Source organism: Pseudonaja textilis, chromosome 4 (assembly GCF_049901715.1).
Source record: "Pseudonaja textilis isolate UNSWEBS1 chromosome 4, rPseTex1.2, whole genome shotgun sequence".
NCBI lineage: Eukaryota > Metazoa > Chordata > Lepidosauria > Squamata > Elapidae > Pseudonaja > Pseudonaja textilis.
This window is the reverse complement of record NC_141993.1, coordinates 25,147,819-25,171,217: the sequence shown is the minus strand read 5'-3', so window position 1 is coordinate 25,171,217 and position 23,399 is coordinate 25,147,819. Positions and strand designations below refer to the sequence as shown.

Genomic DNA, 23,399 nt, shown 5'->3' with positions numbered 1-23,399 from the left:
AATCCAATTTCCAAGGCCTAACAAGCAAATCCTGTAGGGAACATAGAAGTCACACATTCCAATTTCAATCTCTTTTGGCCTAATCTTTGGAGCTCTTTTGTTAGCTTCTCTTCCTGCTGATCTCTTGACAAACTCTGTAATCAGTAGAAGTAAAAGTGATGGTTTTTCTTCAGAGAGATTTGGAGTCCTCTCAGACCAGGCTTTTACTGTGTAATCAGTGTGCCTTACTTAATTTTTCCACTAATAGTCTATGGGTATTTTTTTTTGGTAATTAAATAGATAGAAACACTGCACAATGTTTTTCATTTGACAGCAGTTGGGTTCTCTTATGAATAGCCACATCCATTGGATTTCTGCCTTCTATGGAACTGAAAAAAGGTATTGGAAATCTGCTGTGTACTGTGTGCATGAATAGCAGGCTATATTGTGGTTAGTTTCCACTGTGTCTTATAAGCATCAGCAATAAGAGCCGTGATGGCACAATGGTAGGAATACAGTATTGCAGGCTAACTGCATTCCCACTGCCAGGAGTTTGATTCTGACCAGCTCAAGGTCGACTCAGCCTTCCATCCTTCCGAGGTCGGAAAAAGGAGGACCCAGATTGTTGGTAAAATGCTGACTCTGTAAACTGTTTAGAGAGGGCTGTGAAGCACTTTGAAGTGGTATAAAAGTCTCTTGCTATATATGCAATGACCACAGAATGATTGGACAATGCATCGATTGTGTGAGTTGATTCCACTGTTCTGAAGTAGGCTTGGTTTGATCTTTCACTCATTCTCCATTAGATGTTGCATTCAACAATCCTTGAAACCTGAGCTTGTTTGACCCACTTTTCGTGAGGAAGAAAAAAAACCTGTTCAGAGCAAAGTATTATCCGTACGCACTTCAAATCTTATCAGTCACTCAGGTCAGATAATTTCCACACTATCAAATTTATACTGGCAGCTGACCATTTTTTTAGGCTGATGATCAGCAATGCATCAAACTTTCACAGTCCAGTAAAAGTTGTGTGATGGGTGCATCTTCATACTAGCACATAAGCACTTTGCTGACTGTTTTGGAGGGCCCCACCCCACTGCAAAGCCAACAAAAAATTGTTTTTAGTTGTTATGTTGTTCAAGTGGTGTTTTCCTTCTTTTGACGTAATTCCTACTATATAATCTATAAGACCTCATTGGTGTTGTCCCTTTGGCCGCTTTGGAGTGCTGTGGGATCATCCTTTCCATTCCTGATCTCTAGGCATACATCTGTTTTGACAGATACCCACCATGAATATAGTGAGCCTGTCAACCAGGATATTTCATTTTTTCCTAAAAGTCTGTAGAGATTCTCAGTCATCCAGGTCATGGTTGTCCCAAAAGGTGCTTTTTCAGGAGGCTACTGGACGTTCTTGTTTTTTCTTTGAAGACGTTTCGCTTCTCACCCAAGAAGCTTCTTCAGCTCTGACAGGATGTTGGGGAGTGGAAGGATTTGTATTCCTTGCCAACAGCTGGTCATTTGCATCCTTTTAGAGGGCCCTTGAAGGTCTACCTGTGGTTGACTTGGAGATCCGTGTCCAGAGGATCACCTGAGTAGTGCTCCTGGTTCCAGTAGTCTGCACTCCCCCCCCCACTGGAAATCCATTCCTATTCCCACACCATTCCAAGGGTGTTCATCCCAAATGGTATAGCTAAAATTGTATAGCTTCATTTTCCCTACACTTTAAAATTTAGGACTCTCAATCTCCTATGGCAATCCTTCCCCCATCCCATTTTTATTTGGTAAGTGGAGCATGAGAAGAGGAGCTGGCTGAAACAGAACCGGGTAAGGCAGGAAATTTGCAATATAACTAACTCCATCTGTCACGAATGAATTTTTCTCCCACTGCCGTTTTTTTTAAAAAACGTGGGTCTAGCTATCTCCTAAAGCATCAAAGTAGGAGTCTTTAATTAATATTTTAACGTTGGTCTGTTGATCTCCTAAAAACGACCAAGCTTTTTTTTTAAAAAAAATGTCAACCAGACTGCTCTTTTTTTCCAAATAGGTCTATCAATCCGTTCGACTTCTTTCGTTATAAACTTTCTTTAAAAGGAAAAAAAAGAAAGAAAGAAAAGCCGATCATCTCTGCACTGCAGTAGCAGCTCCAGGAATAAGGGAAGATCCGGAAGAAGAGACTGGAAATCCCCAATAGGAAATCGCTATTTAAAGAAACGTATCCAAGGGACCACATCGGAGGGGAGCAGCATGATGGCTGGGTAAAAGCGACCAAGGATGGGCGAATCCAGCCCTGCCTAACGAGAAGAACCACGGGGATCCTTTTCCCCCCACCCGCAGGTGCGGCTGGGCTGGAAGAGAAACGAAGCCCAGGGTTGAATCTAAGCGCCGGCTTGAACTCCCGCATTCAAACTGCGAGACCGCCCCGCTCCTCCGCTGCCTGTGACACCACCCGAAAGCCCAGCTGCGCGGGGCGCGCTTCTTTCTTAACCACCGATTCGAGGACGGTAAAGAAAAACCGGTTGTAAAGCGCCGGGAGCACCCAGGGCTCCCGTGGGAGGCTGCAGAAACCCGCTCGGCTTAGCGGAGAGCAGCGAAGAACAGGCGGCTTTTCCAGGTCTCTTTGCATTTGCAAGCAAACCTTGCAAGCGGTGCGCCAGACTTTTCGAAGCGCACCCTCGGTACGCTTAGGATCAGAGAGGGAGCCCCAATTCTGGGTCCGTCTGGAGGGGAGATAAGCCTCGGATTAGCCTCCACCCGGGAGCGGGTTTCCCCCCACCGCCTGCGCCCGACGGGCTCCCCGCTCGAGCGCTCCCCTGCTGCACTCCGCAAAGTTCCCGATTGCCGGCACGGCTTGGGGATTCCGGCCGTCGGCGTGGCATCGAAGGCGGGCGAGCGAGCGCCGCGAGGTCTGGGGCTAAAGGCGAGGTCCTTGGCCCTCTCGGGCCCAAGACGCTTGAGCTGCCGCCGAGCACGCCCTGCCCCCTGTGGAGGCGGATCTCCTCGCCCGGCGCCCGCGCTGCTGCCGCCGCCCGCCCGCCGGAGGGAGCCCCGCAGACTTTATGCCAGAGCCCTCGGCGGCGGGGAAGCGGCGCTTGGCCTCTGCGCGCGGCTCCATCCAGGTGAAGCGGGCGGAGAGAGGCGCAGCTTCGGCGGGCGGAGCGAGCGGCGGGCTGCCTGGGCGGGCAGCAGCAGCAGCAGCAGCCCGGGGACGCCGCGTGAGAGCGCTGGGAACCGCCGCCGCCGCCGCCGCGTGGAGAGGCGGGCATGCGGGCTGGCGGCAGTGGGCTTCGTGGGTAGCCCTCCTCAATATGGTCTTCGTCTGCCACGGCGCCAGCAGCTGTCCCGTCTTGGCTAGCAGGAGCCTGGACTCCTTGGCGCCGGAGCCTCCCCGGCCGTTGGGTGGCACCGGCGGGGCGAGGATGATTTCTGGCTCGCTGAATCCGCCCCGTTTAGGGATAGGCGGGAAACTTCTGCAAGGGGTCACCGCCGGCCCTGGAGGGGGAGGCCAAGGCGTCGGCAGCGTCGTCGTCGTCGGAGGCGTCGTCGGCGGGAGCAGCACCGGCGGTCCCAGCGCGCTCAGCCCGGGCTACGGCGACGCCGGCAACGACACGCAGTGCGGCGAGCAGATCCTGAGCTACGGCAACGTGGAGAAAGTGGTCATCGGCGCCGCCCTGACCCTCATCACGCTGCTGACCATCGCGGGCAACTGCCTGGTGGTCATCTCGGTCTGCTTCGTCAAGAAGCTCCGCCAGCCCTCCAACTATCTCATCGTCTCGCTGGCCTTGGCCGACCTGTCGGTGGCCGTGGCCGTCATGCCCTTTGTCAGCGTGACCGACCTCATCGGCGGCGAGTGGATCTTCGGCAGCGGCTTCTGCAACGTCTTCATCGCCATGGACGTGATGTGCTGCACCGCCTCCATCATGACCCTCTGCGTGATCAGCATCGACAGGTGAGGAGGCCGCGCAAAGAAAACCCCCCTCAACCCACAACACCCCCACCACCCCCGACGGCGGGGCGGCTCGGCCGGGTGAGACCCGGGGCCACGTTGGAAGCTTGGCGCGAGGGAAGGTTAGCCGCCGTCTTGGTCGGCGCGCGCAAGCCGGGCGGTTTGGTTGGTTGAAGCGGCTTGAAAGGCTTTCGGGTTTTGGCGCGCTAACTCCGGATGTCGCTCTTTCCTTGTCAGTCTCATCCGCGTTGAAGGTTGGGGTTTCTCGGTGGGAAAGGAAACGTCAGGCGAAACTCGGAAGAAGTTGGGGAAAAAGGGATAAACGATCGAGTCCTGACCCTTGGACTAGGCTGAGATTCAATGCAAAGGATTAGCCATTTAGGATTCCTTAACTGGATTACCTATAATCATCCTAGATGAGGGGTCTCCAACCTTGGCAACTTTAAGCCGGGAGGACTTCAACTCCTAGAATTCTCCCGGCTTAAAGTTGCCAAGGTTGGAGACCCCTGTCCTAGATTGTATCACTTGATAATAATTATGGGTGTCTTTATTAATCATGCAATGCTAAGATTTATTTTTTAAAACCCACACACAAGATACACAGGGCTGATTGTAAGTTATCTGAGAGAAATTACCTAGAATTGTAGTGAGGATAAACAATAGCCAATGCCTCCCTTTTAATAGAAGCCTGATGCCACCTGTAAAATAGGTCTGGAACCTCTTTCAGTCTGTGTGAAGCGTTTACGGGTTTTCCTAAGGAGCGAGTGAAAAGAGAATAATTGTTCTGATCTCAGCATCGTGAAATGATATCCTGGCTTTGAACACCTGTAGAGGCAGAACAAGTTTGTTCAGAAAATGTCTGAGTTGATAGAAACACAGTGGAAGGCTAATCTGTCCGAAGAGCGCCAATGTTTTTTAGAGGTTCCACCCTATAGCCATTCCCAGAAAACTAAAGGTATACTTAATAAATAAAAGTTTTTCCTGTCATCAAAGAGAGGTCTTATTCGTCCCTCAAAACTTCTGGATTTTGAGTGGTGTTTTTTTGTTTTTTTGCCACTGAAGTCAATTTTATTTCTTTATCTGCCTATCTTGGAGAACATGAACTATTGATGAAGTTGGACAGTGTGGAAACGTGTGAAAAGTTTGAATGGAAGTGTAAATTGTTTGACTGGAGTTGAGAATCGATTTTGTAAGCAATCCAGCAGGGGTCTCTTTTGAGTTGCTATAACCTTGAAAAGGATAGACAACTACAGTAAACTGTAAAAGTCGGGCAAAAGAATTGACATTTCATAAGAAGAGAAGAGGATGCAGGGAAACCCTCCAGAATAGCTATGTTCGTTCAACATCCTTATTATCAATCATCTGAATCATCTTTATACTTTTAACCCAGTTATGGCTGTATGTGTCACTCAGAGCCTACCAGATGACAAGTCATTCAGATGAAATGTGTTTGGCTAATTTTGGTTCAGACTGTCCCTACAGGCATAGCTATGGCCTGGTGTAAGCTATTCATGAGTATCGAGCTGTATTGTTAGAAACAGGGTATCTGCTATATTGCAGGGGTGTCAAACTCATGGCCTGCAGGCCGGATGTGTCACGTGCTGGCCATGCCCACTCCCAGGTTAGCCAAGGGGGGAAAGGTTGCGATATGTCATATTAAAATCTTTTGAGTGTTTCCCCATTAAAATAACATTAAAATCTTTTGAGTGTTTTTGGCATCAACGCTTGTTCAGAATTTTTTTAAAAAAAAAATCTTGGAGATTTATGTCAATTGAGAGAAGGGTGTTATCTTGTAGTTCTGAGAATTATTAAGTGAAATGAATTATGTCTTTGTTTTTTAATATCATTAACAGGAATTGTTTCACCATCCCACAATATTTTACAACATTGTAAAAAAAGGCTTGTAATTCTTGCAGAAATAGTGAGAGTTTTGATAGCATAATAAAACAGGATATTATGTGTACTGCACACTATTACCCCATATTATATACTATTAAATGTAATTTACAATTTGTAATGTGTGATTTGATAAACCAGTCTTCCTTAACTTGGTATTTTCCTGGATTGGAGAAAGTCATTGTGGCCGAGAATTAGCGAAGCTGCTGTCTCCATTGTATCAGGCTAGAGAAATTCCCAGCAGGATTGGGGTAGTAATGGAGAGCCACGCTTTATTATTTTCAACAAAGGATACTTTATAGTTCCCTGATCAAATCAGAATCAAATTCAGTCAAATTCTTTCAGTCTAAGTTTTGACAGTGAGGAAAACAGTAGAGATAAAAGGAGAGCTCTGCGTTGTGAAAAGATCCCTACTGCTTTAAAAAATAAAGGAATAAATGCTTTTGTCTGCACCAGAGATGTTCTTAGGGTACGGGTTAAGCAAAAATAGTCAGCCATTGTCATGAGTCTGCACATTCCTTTTTCCAATATTAAACTTTCCAACTGAAGTAGCTAATTTATCATTGTCATAAGGACAGAAGATTTTAAATCCCTTTTGTATTCCTTAAGAGATAAGACTTCTTGAGCTTCTTGCAGTTTTTCTACTCTTCTGGAGGTAGTCCCTACATTAATCTCTCTTTGCAAAGTTCTCTTTTACATTGAAACTGAACGTGCAGCTGGTAGGTCCGTATCTACTGGGCATCCTGGAAAGGGAGACCTAGGGCCACTTTTGACCTCCAGTAATTAGTAAAGGTTGCAGGTTATAAACCAGCAATGTCCAGCTTTGACCACTTTAAGGCTTGTGGACTTCATTATCCACGCTGGCTGGGGAATTCAGGGAGTTGGAAGTCCACAAGTCTTAAAGTTGCCACGGTTGGATACCTCTGTAATAAATCTTCAGAAAAGTTGCATAAGGCTCACAAAGTCAGTACAATTTATAGCCTGACCTTTACAGCCAGAATGCGGCAGTTCAGAATCCCTCACAGTGATCGTATACTGTAAGTATAGAATATTATCTCCCACAAGGTAGAACCTTATTATCTAGAAGGATTCCTCAAAGCAAGAGGCTTCATAGGTGGAAGCTAAGCAGAGTCAGACTTGATTAGAAATTGGATGGAAGGCTAGAATCCCAAGCATATAGCATAGGAAGCTGAAAAATCCTTTTGAGAGAAGGTAGTATATTTTGGTATGGTTACTGAGAAAACTATTGATGAGTTCATGAAATCATTAGGGGTTAAGCTCAGCTTATTAGTGGATCTAATGAACAAAATGATTAAGTATTCTGAAATAGAGTTTTAGGCCTCTGGCCATTGTATATTTTGAATTGCAATGGTGACTTTTGGGAAAATCTTATAATTAAATGGAAAAGAATTAAAGGCTTATATTGAAATGGGCATTTTTACTAACTGAAGTTACTCCCATTTCTGTAAATAAGAAATGGTAAGCAAGTTTTCATTTTTAAAAGATAAGAGGGGTGGTTGCTTTAAAAACAAGGGTCTTCAAAGTTGGCAAGTTTAACACTTGTGGACTTCAACTCTTAGAGGTAACATGATTGGAGGAGGAATTCTGGGAGTCCACGAGTCCTAAAGCTGTCAAGTGTGAAGACCTCCGCTTTAAAAGATCACTTTTGGTTTATTTTGGTTTTTTAGTCAGTTTTTCCTCTATTTCTCTATGGATAGAGAAGAAATTCTGTAGATCTCAGTTCCACGGCCCTGGGCAAATTCTGTTCTGAGACATGAAGCCAGTCTTGGACATATTTTCTGGCCTTGAAAAATGATGACCCGGGGTTTCTATGCAAAACAAAGACACTTTAGCACTCTAGAATCCAGGTCAGCAGAATTTTGGAGGGCAAGAAGGACAATGAGAGTAAATAGGGAATGAGTCAGGCAGAGGTGAGCTAGGAGATTTGAAGCACCTTACTGCAGAGGTAAGTTAATTTCTCATGTTGCATGCAGATGCTCCATAATAAATCAGGCTGTGATTACTTAACAAGGAACAACTTCAGCAAAGGCATTAAAACACAGGCCTAGAAAAGTCCAATCCCCAAGCCAAAGAATCTGGTTAGGATAAATCCTCCTTCAAACCTGTCTATTTTCCCATAACAGTTATTTCTACAATTCCTGATTCCTACACAAACCATTCATATTGCTTCTCTTCTCTCTTCTGAGAATATTAAAAGAACATTGCATTATATTAAAGGCCCATCTAGCTCACTCTTCTAGGGGCAGAGTTGCCAAGCCAATGTATCTTGAAACTTTTCAAGTAGGAGATACAGCAAAGAGCCCTTTCCTTCTGTTATCCCACAGCTGCTATGGATTTAAGATAAATTCTTTTTCAAGATGAGGTTCACTTTCCAAACCATCTGAATGGGTGACCTTTGTTGGCACCTGCTGGCAATCAGTTCCATAATTAGGCAGAGAAATATTTATTTTTATTGGTCCTAAATTTTCTGAGCATTGAGATTCAGTGGGAATCTCAAGTCTTTAATGTTGGGTAAGAAAGAGTTGAAGGAATGTCTCTTTTTCTCCATTTTTTCCACACTGAGATATCGTGCATCCTATTGTGTTTTCTTTCCAAACCGCATGGTCTCAAATACTGTTCAATATTCATCTATATACAAGTTACATATATACAAGACAGGACAATCACATCTGATACCTGTACAATTAGCTCAACCCTCCCCCAAGGCTGTTTGCTTTCTCCACTTCTCTTCTCCCTGTATACCAATGACTGCATCTCAAACGATCCATCTGTTAAAATACTGAACTTTGCAGATGACACAACAGTGATTGGCCCCATTTGAGACAATGACGAATCCGCATACAGACAGGAAATTATCCAACTCGCCTTGTGGTGTAACCGGAACAATATGGAACTGAACACACTCAAAACCATAGAAATGGTGGTAGACTTTGGAAGAAACCCTCCCATACTACCACCTCTTACAATACTAGACAACACAGTATCAACAGTAGAGACCTTCAAATTTCTAGGTTCTATTATATCACATGACCTAAAATGGATATCTAATATCAAAAAAGCATAACAAAGAATGTTCTTTCTGCGCAAACTCAGAAAGCTCAAACTGTCCAAGGAGCTGCTGATCCAGTTCTACAGAGGAATGATTGAGTCTATCATCTGCACCTCTATAACTGTCTGGTTTGGTTCTGCAACCCAACAGGACAGACACAGAATTCAGAGGATAATTTGGACTGCAAAAACAAAAAACAAAAAAACAATTACTACCCACCTGTCTTCAATCGAGAACCTGTATACTGCACGAGTCAAAAAGAGGGCTGTGAAAATATTTACAGACCCCTCACATCCTGGACATAAACTATTTCAACTCCTTCCCTCAAAATGACACTATAAAGCACTGCACATCAGAACAACTAGACACAAGAACAGTTTTTCCCCGAAAGCCATCATTCTGCTAAACAAAGAATTCCCTCAATACTATCCAACTATTTACAAAGTTTGCGCTACTATTACTAGTAATCTTCTCATCACTCCTTATCACCCATCCCCTCCCGCTTGTGACTATATGAGTGTAACTTTGTCGCTTGTATCCTTACAATTTATATTGACTGTTTCCTAGTATGATTTGATTGCTTATTGTACCCAGTGGCTATTATTAAGTGTTGTACCTTATGATTCTCGACTCTTGACGAATGTATCTTTTATGTACATGGAGAGTATTTGCACCAAGACCTTGTGTGTCCAATCACACTTGGCCAATAAAGAATTCTATTCTATTCTATTCTATTCTATTCTATTCTATTCTATTCTATTCTATTCTATTCTATAGATTGCTCTAGCCTCCAAATAATTTTAATTTGCTGCTCCTGTGCCTTTTATAGTGTATCTTTGTAGGAATTCTCTCCACCCCCAAATTTTTAATCTTCAAAGAGTTCTATACATTCAAATATAGTAGATCATTTTAATAGCAGCTTCATCAATACTGCCATATATGAAATACAAGAAAATGGCAAATTTCAGATTGTTATTCTTAATACAGAATATAGAATTCTTTATTGGCCAAGTGTGGTTGGACACACAAGGAATTTGTCTTGGTGCAAATATTCTCAGTATATATAATCATTCTGCTGATTTGCTGAATGCCCTTTAAAATTTTCCCCTCTTACTCGAAAACATCGGTAAAGCATGATTATCATCAAATTAGATGAATTTTTGGGAGAGGTGTACCTCCTGGGTGCCCCTAATCAGCCAATCACATAGTTAGTTTCTTGCAATTATTCTTTCTAATTTAAGGTTAAGCTGCATCAAATAAAGATATTAATTCCACTAACAAGTTTTTTAAAACTGTCTGCTTGGATGGGTGAGGCGGGACTGAATTTGTTAAAAATGAAAAACCATCACGAATTCATTCTAATGTACAGAAAAACCCACAAGGGCAGATGGATACTCAAAAAGCTGCTTTCTTGAAAATTAGGAAAATGAAATACTCAGCTGTGTGCAACTCAAGAGTTTTAAATAGCCAGTTTCAGTAGTTCCAATTTAGTTTAATTTTTGTATTTTAACTAAGAGGTAAATAATGAAATCTTATGTGAGAAATAGATTGCCTGGAATGAGTAAATACCAAGATATGATATGTGGGATGAAATTCTTAATAATTTGCCACATAATTATGCTGCTTAGAAGTAGTTAAGGAGTCCTAATATATGACTAGATGTTTATTAGATTTGAGTGATGATTTCTGAACTGCAATACTGCCCTCTGCATAGCAGATATAGAAGCTGAAACTTCAGATCTTTCAAAACCTATAAGAAGCCAGTTTGGTCTAGTGGTTAAAACACCAGACTTAGAAAGCAAGGTGAGTTCAATTCTCGTCTTAGCCATGAAACTGGCCAGTCACTCTCAGCCAAATCCGTCTCACAGGGTAGTTGTTGTGAGGAAAATAAGAGGAAGAAGGACCATTAGATATGTTCGCTGCTTTGAATTGTTTATAAAAATAATAAAAGGTTATAAACAAACAAATAAACGTAAAAAACAAAAGGAGCTCTGATACGTTGGCAAGATTGCTTTCCTTGGATTAGTGTTTAATCCCCTGAGTGTTAGGAGATTAGATGATATATTGGGGCCAGTTTTTTTTTAATGTTTTATGTTTTAACTAAGGTAGTTCTTGATTTACGATCACAGTTGAGCCCCAAATTTCTGTTGCTAAGTGAGACAGTTATTAAGTGAGATTTGCCCATTTTATGACCTTTCTGGCCACAGTTGTCAAATGAATTGTTGTTAAGTTAGTAACAGGGTTGTTAAGGGAACTTGGCTTCCCCATTGTCAGAAAGTCACAAAAGATGACCCTGGGACACAGCAACTGTCATAAGTATGAGTCAGTTGCCAAGCATCTAAATTTTGATCACAGGACCTGCAACAGGGATGTTGCAACTGTTATAGGTGTGAAAAGCGGTCATAAGTCACTTATTTCACTGCCGTTGTAACTTCGAATTGTCACGAAACAAACTATTGTAAGTTGAGGACTGTGTGTAGAATGGTTTTATATCCTTTTAAAAAATCTTCGTGTGGGACACACTTAGAATTGATTGAAAGATGGGTTGCCATATAAATGTTTGAAATAAATCGCTTTAAGATATCAGTATGGAGTTGTTTGAAATAAAATGAAACCTTTTGAAGTTTTTGATGTGTGAAAAAAGGGTGCTGGGTTTTCATTTCATTTCCAAGTACTGGAGTAAGGGACAATTGACGATAATTAAAGATAACATAGAATCTAAAAGGCTAACACATCTCATTTCGCTTGAAGACTAGCACCCACTGCAATTGTTAATACCAGCCATTGCTAGTTCTGCCTTTAAATACACAGTCAGTAAAAATAGCTTTTCTTTTGTTTAAAAGAAAACCCTATATCAGATATTATTCTTCAATTATCTATATGTTTCATTTATGATTCTTTTAAAAAAAAGATATCAATCCACATTGTGACTCTTGAGAGCATTAGTTGTGTGTATCTTTGGAGATTTGTGATTATAATCCCAGTATTTAGGGTTGTAAAGCTGTTTCCTTGAATCTATATTCTTTAATGCATTGCAGAGAATAAGTAAAGCTTAAAGTAATAATACAAGTAAAACAATAATTTAAATATGTTTGATTTTAAGACATGTTCATTTTTATTTTACTTTTGTATATATTCAACTGAAGCAATTTCTGTAGGCCTCAGGGGTTCAGGTGTGCCTTTTTATTGATTGGGGATTATCTACTCTTTTTCTTTGTCTTAGCATTTGATGGATTTGCTAATCAATTTCACAACCAGATTTCATGAACTCCAGCTAGTTAGATTTGTAATCCTTTATCCATTTTATAGTGCAAATAGACATAGGCATTTAAAGGGAGGCAAGTGACAAAAGCATATGTTGTAATACAAACTCCCATTCCTTATGTTCCTCCATGCAGTGTTGTGATGAGGATACAAAAGGACAGGGATAGAGTGGGACACCACATAGATGCCTATGCTGAGAGAGAGGAAGAGGGGGAGGGAGAGGGAGGGGGGAGGGGGAGAGAAAGAGAGAGAGAGGGAGGGAGTATTCTGATCTGGCCTTTTTGTCTTATATAAATAGTGTGCCCTTTTCTATAGTGCTAAATGTTGTATTTTGCACTTCATTGACACAGAACTGGCCAATTCAGGGCAAAAATAGACTTCTGAGAGAAAGTAGCACAAAGAAAATAGGCTAGATAGAATATTGGCTGTGTGATCCACACATGAGACCATGTTATTTCTGAAGATTCTTTGAAAATGATCTCCCTTTTAAATATTTGATTTGAGTGAGGCTTACTTTTTTTAGCAGATATGTAAAGGATTACCAATGTGGTGGATTAATAGTGTAATCCTATTGTCTTCTGAGAAATACATCTGAAGGTGAACTAATAACTCCAGTGCTGAAGCCTTCCTGAAAAACTAGCCAAAAAACAGATATATGAAGAAAAACACTCTAAAGATAATACAAACTGAGTTTCTATTGTCGTTATTTGCTGCATCACAGGGTACCCCAACACAGGAGCTGGTTTGAGTCTGGCATGCACAGATCTACACACAGGACATGGAGACTATTGGTGGCATACTGAGATCAGATTTTTTTGCTTATGGGGTTGTTCCTGCTCCACTGAGCTGATAATTACCTTTAGCTCTGAACAAAGGCAGTAGAGCAAAAATTAAGAACAGCTGGAGTGCTTCTAAATTCCTTACAAACCTTGGATGATGCTCAAACCAAAAAGCTGGTTGAACAATACTGAGTATTATTCCAAACTCAATTCCCTCTTTGAAGCCCTAGAAGCATCCCAGACATGGAGTCCTGGGAATCTGCAAGTATTTTCCTCTAGCTTGAGGAAGAATCTTTTTGGGGCTAGGAACCAACCTCCTTCCATCCACATTATTATTTGTCACCTATGCCAACTTTCCTGTTTTCAGCACTTTTATCTTAGCGATTCCAGGACAATCGATCAATCTAACAAGTTCTTTTCTGTTGCAACTTTTATAAGGATCTTTGAAAAGATATCAGATCTTCCCTCTTTATTAGTGCCCCAGACAATTTTTATACTCTCTTTTTACTCTCAGCTGAAATTAGGAAGCCATCTACACAGTAGCAAAATTTATTGTGGCAGCAGTGGAGGTAACAAGCAAAACATCAAACAAAATCTTACCATTTTTTTTAACTCCTTGATTTTATTTGACTGTTTTTATTTTCCATGGAGCTGCTCCGAGCGTCCAGGTTGGGAGGTGCTTCAGTCTCGGCTCCTACAGGCTGAGCTTGAAATTGAGGAACGCCTCTCACCATCACGTGGTCCTCCGGCGTCCCAGTTTTTAGCTCAGCCTCGTGGCAGTCAGGCTGTTCGCTCCTTAGCTCCTTGGCTGATCGGTTTTTCTACTCATTCTACTCATTCTATTGGACCCTCTCTTCACCAGCGCAGGAAAATTGAGGTTTGCACTCTCAAGGGAGTACCCTGATACAAGGGGGAGAGCTTTATCGCGTATTTCAGGGGCAGAGGCTAGCGTTCCGAATGCCACCCCCCCCACCCCCCCACCCCTCCTTCGCTCGTCGTTCCTTCGCCCCGGCGAAAACGCATCGTTCCTTGCCTGCCTTGACTTTCTCTTCTCACTGTTTCCCCCCCACGAACGCCTTTAGCTCAGGGGAAACTGCTCCGCTGCCTCTTCCTTCATTAGGAGAGTTCCGCCGCTGGGTTTAGCTCAGATTGTTTGCGGCCGCCATTTTGGGGCTCTGCATGGCGTCCGCCATTTTGAATGTGGCCTCAGCATGGCGTCCGCCATTTTGAATGTGGCCTCACCGCATGGCGTCCGCCATTTTGAATGTGGCTTCAGCCAGCGACGCCATCTTGAATGTGGCCTCACCGCATGGTGTCCGCCATTTTGAATGTGGCTTCAGCCAGCGACGCCATTTTGAATGTGGCCTCATCGCATGGCGTCCGCCATTTTGAATGTGGCTTCAGACAGTGACGCCATTTTGAACGTGGCTTTCTGGCCTACCTTTCTTGTCTGAGGCACTCTGTTACAGGCTGCAGGTAATTGAGACTCTAGGCAGCCCCTGGGACTGCCTAGACTACTGCTCGTTTTTCCCAGGCCTCTCAAGGCTTACAGAGCTTCAAGGGTCCGTTGGCTTCGCAGCCTACCCAGCAGGCGAGGTAGCAGCATAGCAATCCCCCCACCCGGTCCGTCCGGAGAGGGTAGCTGCTTGGGCGTTCACCTTTTGGCTGATTGACTTCACGGGCCAGGCCCTCAACTCGATAGCAGTTTACTAAAAAAAAATTGATCAAAGGGGGGGCGTGAAACAGTTGCTAGGATTCCTGGCCTTCCGTAGGCCACATCCAGACGTGCCAACCGTCTAATACTAACCCAAAATTCCTCTTTTTGCTCCTTCAGATGGCAGACGACAAAACACCTCGTGGCCCTTCCTTGAAGGCCAAATCAAAGACTCATCACCTGCGTAAACAGACCCAGGAAGCCTCTAAAGCCTCCCAGAGAGATGCCCTCAGGCGACACAGGGCACTTGAGAAGGAGATCGACAGGCGGTCCAGAGAGTTAGGCTCCGTGCCTCTGGCTCCTTCCGCCCCTACTCCCTCGACCTCCACCCAACCCCTCCTCCCCGGCACCCTCCTCTCACTCTCAGCCTAGACAGGCCCCTGAGGCCACATTTACTCCCACCGCTGCAGGTCTACGCCCAGAGGAGCCTCACCCACCTCCCGTGCTGGAAATCCCGGAGAATCTCAGGCATTGGATGGAGTTGGCCATCCGACAAAGCATAACGCAAGAGCTCCAGCACATAGCTGGTCCGGCTCCACGGCCCGCGACCTCTGAAGCGCAGGCACCTTCCGTTCGCTCATTCTCCGGATCCGAGGCCTCGCACGGGCAGGTAGCATCCCACGGGAATTTCCCCCTGTCTTTGGAGGAGGAGATAGAAACTCAGGAGCTCGGGGATCCTACCCAATTTGGGGAAGGCGAGGACCTAGACTTGGGGTCCATTTCTGGCAGTGAGCCCTTCTCGGGAGCAGACCCACTGGAGGGGGACATGTCGGAGGACGAGGGCCTCACTCCGGACCAACCCGCCTTCGTGGGCTTGTTCAAGCCGCACCTGTTTAGGTCCATTCTATTTAAGGCCAAGAATACCTCCGGCCTGACCTCCCCACTCCTTCCCAACCAGCGGCTTGGGAACCCTCGACTCCATCTTTTCCCAGCCCATGGTGGAGACTGATGTGGTCCCCGTCCCACCTATCTTCTCGGACATGGTCTCCAGGCAGCTAGCCTCCTCAGGGCCTCCCCCCTCCCTCTGCCCAGGATAAACGTTTCTTCAATCTTGACCCGCAGTTCACTCTTTTGCTAGATCCCCCCCCGTGGGACGAGCCCATTGTAGGACTAGCTTCCCGGTCCACCCCTAGCGACGCTCTCGAGGCCCTCAAGCCCGAGGACAAACGAGCCGAGCTGGCCCTACGCCGCGCTCATCATTCCGACGCCTGGGCAGTCAGGGCATCCACTGCTGCTTCTTTCTTCATTAGGTCCTCGATCAAATGGCTCCAACAACTCAAACAACATGTCCCTGCGGCCAACCTCAGAGCCCGCGGCTGAATTCTCGGCGGATGCCACCTTTCAAGCCGCCAAGTTCTCCACCAAGGCCATTTCCTCCCAAGTCACCGCCCGCCGCTTGCTCTGGCTCCGCCACTGGCAAGCGGATGTCAAAAACAAGGCCAAGCTGGCCTCAGCCCCCATCTCTGGGGAAACTTTTGGACCGGCCCTCGATCCCTTTCTGGCCGAGACTCGGAACAAACGCACGTACCTCCCCTCTCTTTTTCGGAGGCCCGACCCCAGAGGCCCCTCCCCCTCCCCTCGTCGAGGCTCCTTTCGTCCCTCCAGATTCTCCCAACCTCCCTACAGAACCCCCTCCTCGCAGGTCCGGTCAGACTCGTCTGACAGGTCCAGACGAGGTTCCTTCAAGAGGCCTTTCCGGGGATCCGGAAACCGACCTTTCCGTCGATCTCGCTAGGGCAAATCTTCCCATAGGCGGCCGCCTCAAGCATTTTGCTCACCAATGGGAGGCCATCACTACTGACGCATGGGTCAGAGATACGGTTCGTCTCGGACTGGCACTCGAGTTCCACTCCTCCCCCCCCGAATTCTTTATGTCTTCCCCCCCTTCCAGGAACCCTGCAAAACGGGCCCTCATGGAGGCCGCCATTCACCACCTCCTAGATATAAGGACCATCCAGCCCGTTCCCTCCTCTGAACGGGGGCGAGGCTTCTACTCCCACCTGTTTGTAGTGCCCAAGAGTTCGGGAGGTTGGAGGGCGATCCTAGACCTTAAAAGACTAAATCGCTACATTGCCCCACGCAAATTTAAGATGCACACTTTGCAGTCGATACTTATGGGAACCCGGCGAGGGGACTGGCTCTCCTCAATTGACCTTTCCGAGGCATACTTGCATATTGCTATTCGTCCCTCCCACTACAGGTTTCTACGTTTTGCCTATAATAGACATTTCCAGTACGTCGCGCTTCCCTTTGGTCTGTCCTCCGCTCCCAGGGTGTTCACGAAGGTTTTGGCGGCCCTTGCCGCTCACCTGCGTTCCTTCCCCGTCCGACTCCACTGTTATCTGGACGATATCCTCATCCTCTCATCTTCTAGAGCTCTCGCCCTAAGAGATACCAAACTCACCCTTAATACCCTGCAAAACCACGGGTTCATTATCAACTGGAGGAAAAGTCACCTTTCCCCCTCTACCCAACTTACTCACCTGGGGGCAGTGATTGACACCAACCGGGAACTAGTTTTCCTATCCCCAGACAGGTGGCTTAGCATCCAACAATCAATTAAGGAGGTCAGGAGGGCAGGAACTGTTTCTCTCTTAGAATTGTCTAAGTTGCTGGGGAAGCTTATTTCATGCATATCTATCATTCCCTGGGCCCGTTTCCATTCCAGGTCTCTACAATGGTTTCTACTGCCGTATCAACGTTCCGGAAGGAGCAACTCGCGACTTCGGGTCAGAGTTCCTCCGAGAGTTCTTACGTCCCTCCTTTGGTGGACCAGGCCGGCCATAAACAAAGGTCATTACTTCAAAGAGCCCGACAGGCTATCCGTCACCACGGACGCGAGCCTACTCGGTTGGGGAGCTCACGTCCTCTCCACATCGTCACAGGGCAAATGGTCACCAACAGAGCAACTCTGCTCCATAAACTGGCTGGAGCTTCACGCTGTTCTCCTGGCGCTTCGCAGCTTCCTACCCCAGGTACGCGGTCGTCATATCCTGGTCCTCACGGACAACATCACCGCAAAGGCCCACATCAACAGGCAGGGGGCACTCAGTCAGCAAGTCTCATGAGAGAAGCCGAGCGCCTTTGCAGGTGGGCGGAATCAAATCTGGCCTCCATCAGGGCAGATCATATATCAGGGGCCCTCAACATTCAAGCGGACTGGCTCAGCAGAGCCACTATAGACCAAGCGGAATGGAGCCTACACCCTTCTCTCTTCAGGGAAGCAGCCTCCATCTTCGGGCCCCCCTTGGTGGATCTCTTCGCTTCCCCTCTGAACGCCCAACTACCGAGGTTCATTTCAAGATACCCCTCTCCCGGGGCAGAGAACCACAATGCCCTCCGTTGCCCTTGGCCCCCAGGGCTCCTTTATGCATTCCCCACCCTATCCATCATCCCCAGGGTGATCCACAAGTTGATTCTGGAGCAGGCAGAGATCCTTCTAGTAGCTCCCTATTGGCCCAGACGCCCTTGGTTTGCGGACCTCCGCAACCTCTCGGTGGCTCCTCCCTGGAGGATCCCCCAGACAGGATCTCCCTGTCTCAGGGCCCTCTACTTCATCCCAAACCCCAATGGCTCCAGTTAGCCGTTTGGAGGTTGAGCGGAGCCGCCCTAAGGGCTCAGGGAATTTCTAACCAGGCCATAGACACCATCCTGGCAGCCAGACGATCCTCGACCAACCGCATATACAATGCCACATGGGCCGCTTTTCGTTCTTGGGCCCTCAAACTTCAAATTAATCCTCTTTCTCCTTCCATAACCCAAATCCTTGATTTCCTCCAGGGGTCTCGACAAGGGTCTCTCTACCAATACCCTGAGACGCCAGGTTGCTGCCCTCGCAACTGTTGTTCCCTCAGAGCTGGGGAATCCATCTCCCATCACCCCCTTGTCAAGACCTTTCTTAGGGGAGCTTCCAATCTCCGCCCCCAACCATACACCGTTTTCCGACCTGGGACCTCAACAAGGTTCTGGTCGCCCTTACCAAGCCCCCTTTGAACCCACAAGGGAGATTCCCTTACAGCTCCTCACCTTCAAGACCGTCTTTCTCGTGGCCATCACATCCGCCCGTCGGATTTCGGAGTTGGCGGCCCTTTCTATTAGACAGGATCTTTGTACTTTTCACTCTGACAGAGTCGTCCTCCGTCCCGACCCCACCTTCCTCCCTTAAGTAAACTCGGCATTTCACAGAAATCAGGAGCTCATACTTCCTGATTTTTGCCCCAATCCCTCTCACGAGAAGGAGAGACTGTGGCACTCTCTTGACGTAAGACGCTCCTTGAGGGTGTATATCACACGCACCCAGCCCTTTCGCAAGTCAGAGGCCTTATTTGCGTCCTTCCAACCTGCTTCTCTTGGTCACAAGGTGACGTCCTCAACTGTGGGCCGATGGATTAGGGCCGCTATCGCCAAATCCTACCAGGCTCAGTCCCTTCCCGCTCCAATGGGCATCACCGCCCATTCCACCAGAAGTGCGGCTACCTCTGCCGCATGGGCCACGCAAGCCTCCATACTAGACATCTGTAGGGCTGCCACCTGGGCATCCCCCTCTCCCTTTATCAAGCACTATAAGATTGATATATTTGCATCCGCTGAGGCTTCCTTTGGCAGGCGTGTCCTTCAGTGTGTTATCGAAGTTCCAGAAGAGGTTCCACCCCAGACGGGAACCCACCCGCAGGACTAGCCAAGCTCTGGTATGTCCCAACCTGGACGCTCGGAGCAGCTCCATGGAAAAGGGGCGTTGGTTCTTACCTGATACGCTTCTTTTCTTGGAGCTGCGGAGAGCGTCCAGCCCCACCCGTTAATCCGTCTGGTGGGGAACCTCGCCGTTCAGCCAAGCTCATTAACGTTCTTTAGTTAGTATGAGTACAGGGCCTTCCTTTCTCGTCTTCGCAAAACTGGGACGCCGGAGGACCACGTGATGGTGAGAGGCGTTCCTCAATTTCAAGCTCAGCCTGTAGGAGCCGAGACTGAAGCACCTCCCAACCTGGATGCTCTCCGCAGCTCCACGAAAAGAAGCGTATCAGGTAAGAACCAATGCCCCATCTCTGATCTTAAGTTGTAAATGAAGAATGAGAAATAAGCCCTACTGAGCTCAATATAATTGCAGTTAAATAAATGAGTATTAAACAAATTTGCTCAGGAGAGACAAAATATGCACATGCTTCGTTTTTAGATGAACCTGGAATGCTTGCTATTTTGCACTCTTACAGCTACAATTATTAAAAAGTGTTTGTTTTTAAATCCGATGCCCAGTTCTTCATCAAACATTTCAAAACAGTACATCTGATTGAATATGCAGTTCTCTGCCTGCCTACACAGAAGCCAACTTTCTGAGGTCAGTGGAATTTACTCCAAGGATTTGGCCATAAGCAATTTAATTTAAATACAGTAGATGAATTTAAAATACCAACTAGATTACCTTTTATAGATTTCTGATTGTGTGCTGTCAAAGCAAAAACCCATTTGCATAAGCAATACAAGGTGCTGCTGGTCATCACCTACACAGCCTCACATGGCATAGAGCCAAGCTTAATTAATGGATTGCCCATCTCCCATGCTTTCTGTGCCAGCAGAATAGGTGTGTGTAGAGAGAAAGAAGATGACCTTGAGGGGGCTGTCTAGGCAAAAAGGATTGAAGCATTTTTAAAGTCCAGAATGTACAGATACTATTCAGAAGCTCAGATGGAAATCTCCCTCATTCGCTGAATGATAAGGAGGGCGAGGAAGTTCAGCACAGTTAAACTTGCAAAGATTCTGCTTTTAGAATCAATGACAATAAAAGCTGTTTTAACCTTTTGGTGGATTTGATTTTATACTTGGTTCTACCTAGAGGGGCTGACAATACACTCTGGGTCCCTCTGATCAAAAAGTACCATCTTTCAGGAAGCAGACCTATATCTCAGTGCCTTGGTCTCTGGAATCCATGTGGCTCCCATCCTACCATGAGTCCTTGAAGACCCGGTTTTTCTCCCACACTCTGAGTTTGTATGGATGGAGTCCAGAGGTGGCATGCGACCGGTTCGGACCGGTTCACCTGAACCGGTGGTAAAAACAACAACAACCTACCGTCACAGCCGAACTGGTTCCTCCGACAATCACCTGAGAGGATAAAAGAAGTGACGAGCACATGGGCAGGTGGGCGGGTCACTCCTAGCTTTTTGTTTCTTCATCCTCTCAGCTGATTTGACGCATTAGAGGCGTGTACATGCGCAGTCACCCACCAAACCAGTAGCAACCAAGGTAGGTACCCACTACTGATGGAGTCCCTACTTGGTCTATCTTTTTACGCAGAGCACCCCATCTTGTTTTGTATTTTTAATTGTCTATTATATTGTGAGCCACCCAGGTACATTTTGGTTGGTATTTAAGTAAAATAAATTATAATGGGTAGAAGTTAGTTAGATAGTAATAAAAACTGATTGATCATAAGCCATCAAGCTGTTTTCAACTCTAGTGACCATATAGATAGATTTTGTCTGTGACATTCTCCCTCGAGCCGCTCGGAGCCTCCAGAGAGTGGGAGGTGCTTCTGAGTCCTCTTCTCACAGGCTGAGCTTCAGTTGAGGAATGCTCCGCCCCCTCACGTGGCTCCATGCAGCGTTCCCCAGTCTTTTGCTCAGCCTCTGAGAAAGCAGGCTGTTTTGCAGAAGGTTCCTTGGCTGATCCAGGCTTCTCTCTCTCCTCATTTCATTTTTCTGACAGAAATCAGGTTTGCTTGCTTCCTAGCCCCTGCGCAAACGGTATTGACCCAGGGGGAGGTTTTTCCCTCGCCCTAGGAAGTGGCTCCTGAGCCACAAGGAGATCCCTCTGGCCAAGGAGACTCGCTCTTCTCCAAGCCTGTAGTGCATGCAGAAGTTTTGCCTTCTCCCACGTTGTTTCTGGACATGGTCAAGGAACAGTGCGCTTCCCGTTCGGCAGGTCATCGCCCATCTTCTCTGGATAAGCGTTTCTACAATGTTAGCGCAGCCTTGGACAATGCCCTGGCAGTGCCTTCTGTTGACATTCCGGTTGTGGCCTCGTTCTCATCTTCTGGCATGGAGCCAGAAGATATCCTGGAACTGGGTGATTAACGGATGATAAGGACCCTCAAGTGCAATCACCAGGCCGTTGCATGGGCTGTTTGGGCTTCAACAGCAGCATCCTTTTTCACGAGAGCATCCATACAGTGGCTGCGCCAACTCCAGAATAGATTGCCTGCTTCTGACCTTCGGTCTCACCAAGACCTTAATAAGATTTTGCAGCAGCGGAATTCACTGCAGATGCCACTCTCAATTCTGCCAAATTTGCATCCAGGGCCATGGCATCTTCAGCAGCAGCAAGAAGACTGTTATGGCTCCGAAATTGGCAGGTGAAGTCACGCTGAAAATGGAAGCTGGCTTCAGTTCTATTCGCAGGCGATAAGCTTTTTGGCGATGCTCTGGAACCTTATCTCATCGAAACCAGAGATAAACGTAAAATTCTCTCTTCCTCTGGGAAGAAAGCCGACTATCACCCAGCTCCTTATTGCCCTCCTGCTTTTCGAGCGGAGACCTCATCCCGCTTCCCCTGGTCTCAGAGGCCATACTCCCAACGCCAAGACCAACGTGAGGAAGCATCTGACAGGCAACAACCTTCTACTGGTAAATGGCCCTTTCGGGGGGGAGGGGGTCGTTCCTTCTGTCGCTCTAAGTAATCATTCGTTCTCCCCACACATCGGAGGTTGCCTAGTCTTCTTTGCCTCCAAATGGGAGGAGTCAACGACGGACGCCTGGGTGCTAAGCATTATTAGGTCAGGGTTACAATTGGACTTCCTTAATGCCACCCCCAGAAAATTTTTTGATCTGTCCTGTTTCTCGGGACGTTTAAAGGCAAGCCCTCATGAATCAGGCCATTCAACACCTTCTTGAAATCAGAGCTATTCAACCTGTTTCCCCCTTTCAACGGGACGTGGGCTTTACTCTCGCCTTTTCATCGTTCCCAAAGCCTTGGGGGTGGCGAGCCATCCTTGATCTAAAATTTCCTCAACCAATTTGTAAAATACAGGCAATTTAAAATGCAGACTCTACATTCTATTTTAGAGAGTGTTCGGGAGGACGATCTCCTCTCTTCCATTGATCTCACGGAGGCTTACCTCCACATCCCCATTTGGCCTCATCATCGCCAGTTTCTCCGTTTCTGTTATCAGAATACCCATTACAATTCCCTTCGGCCTCATATCGGCTTCAAGGGTCTTCATGAAGGTTTTGGCAGCATTGATGGAATGTCTGCGTTCTATTCCAGTGAAGATCCTATGCTACTTAGACAACATTTTGATTCTGTCCTCCTCCATCTATGCAGCCCATTGGGATCTGCAAATTACCCTGTCATATCTCAAGAGCCACGGGTTTTTCCACTCCCGACCCCTCCAATGTTCCTGCTTCCTTCCAACAAGCAGGAACAAGCCACTCATCCATCAAGGTTTCACTCCCACCACAAATACGAGATCTCTCAATTGGTGGCGTTCCCCGTTAATCTGGAAGGGACTCCTGTTCAGGGTCCCAGAAGGGCTAGTGATAACCACCGATGCCAGCTTCCTGGGTTGGGGTTCCCATATGCAGGGCCAGATAGCTCAGGGCATTTGGTCCAGGTCAGAGCAGACCCTTCCCATAAATTGGTTACAGCTCAGAGCCATTTTTCTGGCTCTCAAGCATTTCAGGCACTCAGTGACCGACTCTCATGTTCTAGTCCTTACGGACAACATGGCCGCAATGGCTCATGTCAACCGGCAAGGGGAGACGA

At 46.6% G+C, this 23,399-nt stretch overlaps 1 protein-coding gene across 2 annotated transcripts in view; it reads left to right on the top strand.

The window, feature by feature from the left end:
- The first annotated feature begins 2,176 nt into the window (after window positions 1–2,176).
- HTR7 (5-hydroxytryptamine receptor 7) overlaps window positions 2,177–23,399 on the top strand; it is a 90,947-nt gene continuing 69,724 nt past the window's right edge. Inside the window, exon 1 of one of the 2 annotated variants that reach the window (XM_087932409.1) lies at window positions 2,177–3,925. In XM_087932409.1, coding sequence (XP_087788535.1) covers window positions 3,036–3,925 — 890 coding nt within the window. In that variant the 5' untranslated portion in view covers window positions 2,177–3,035. The remainder of the gene's footprint in view (window positions 3,926–23,399) is intronic. The other variant, XM_026710543.2, reaches the window with a different exon arrangement.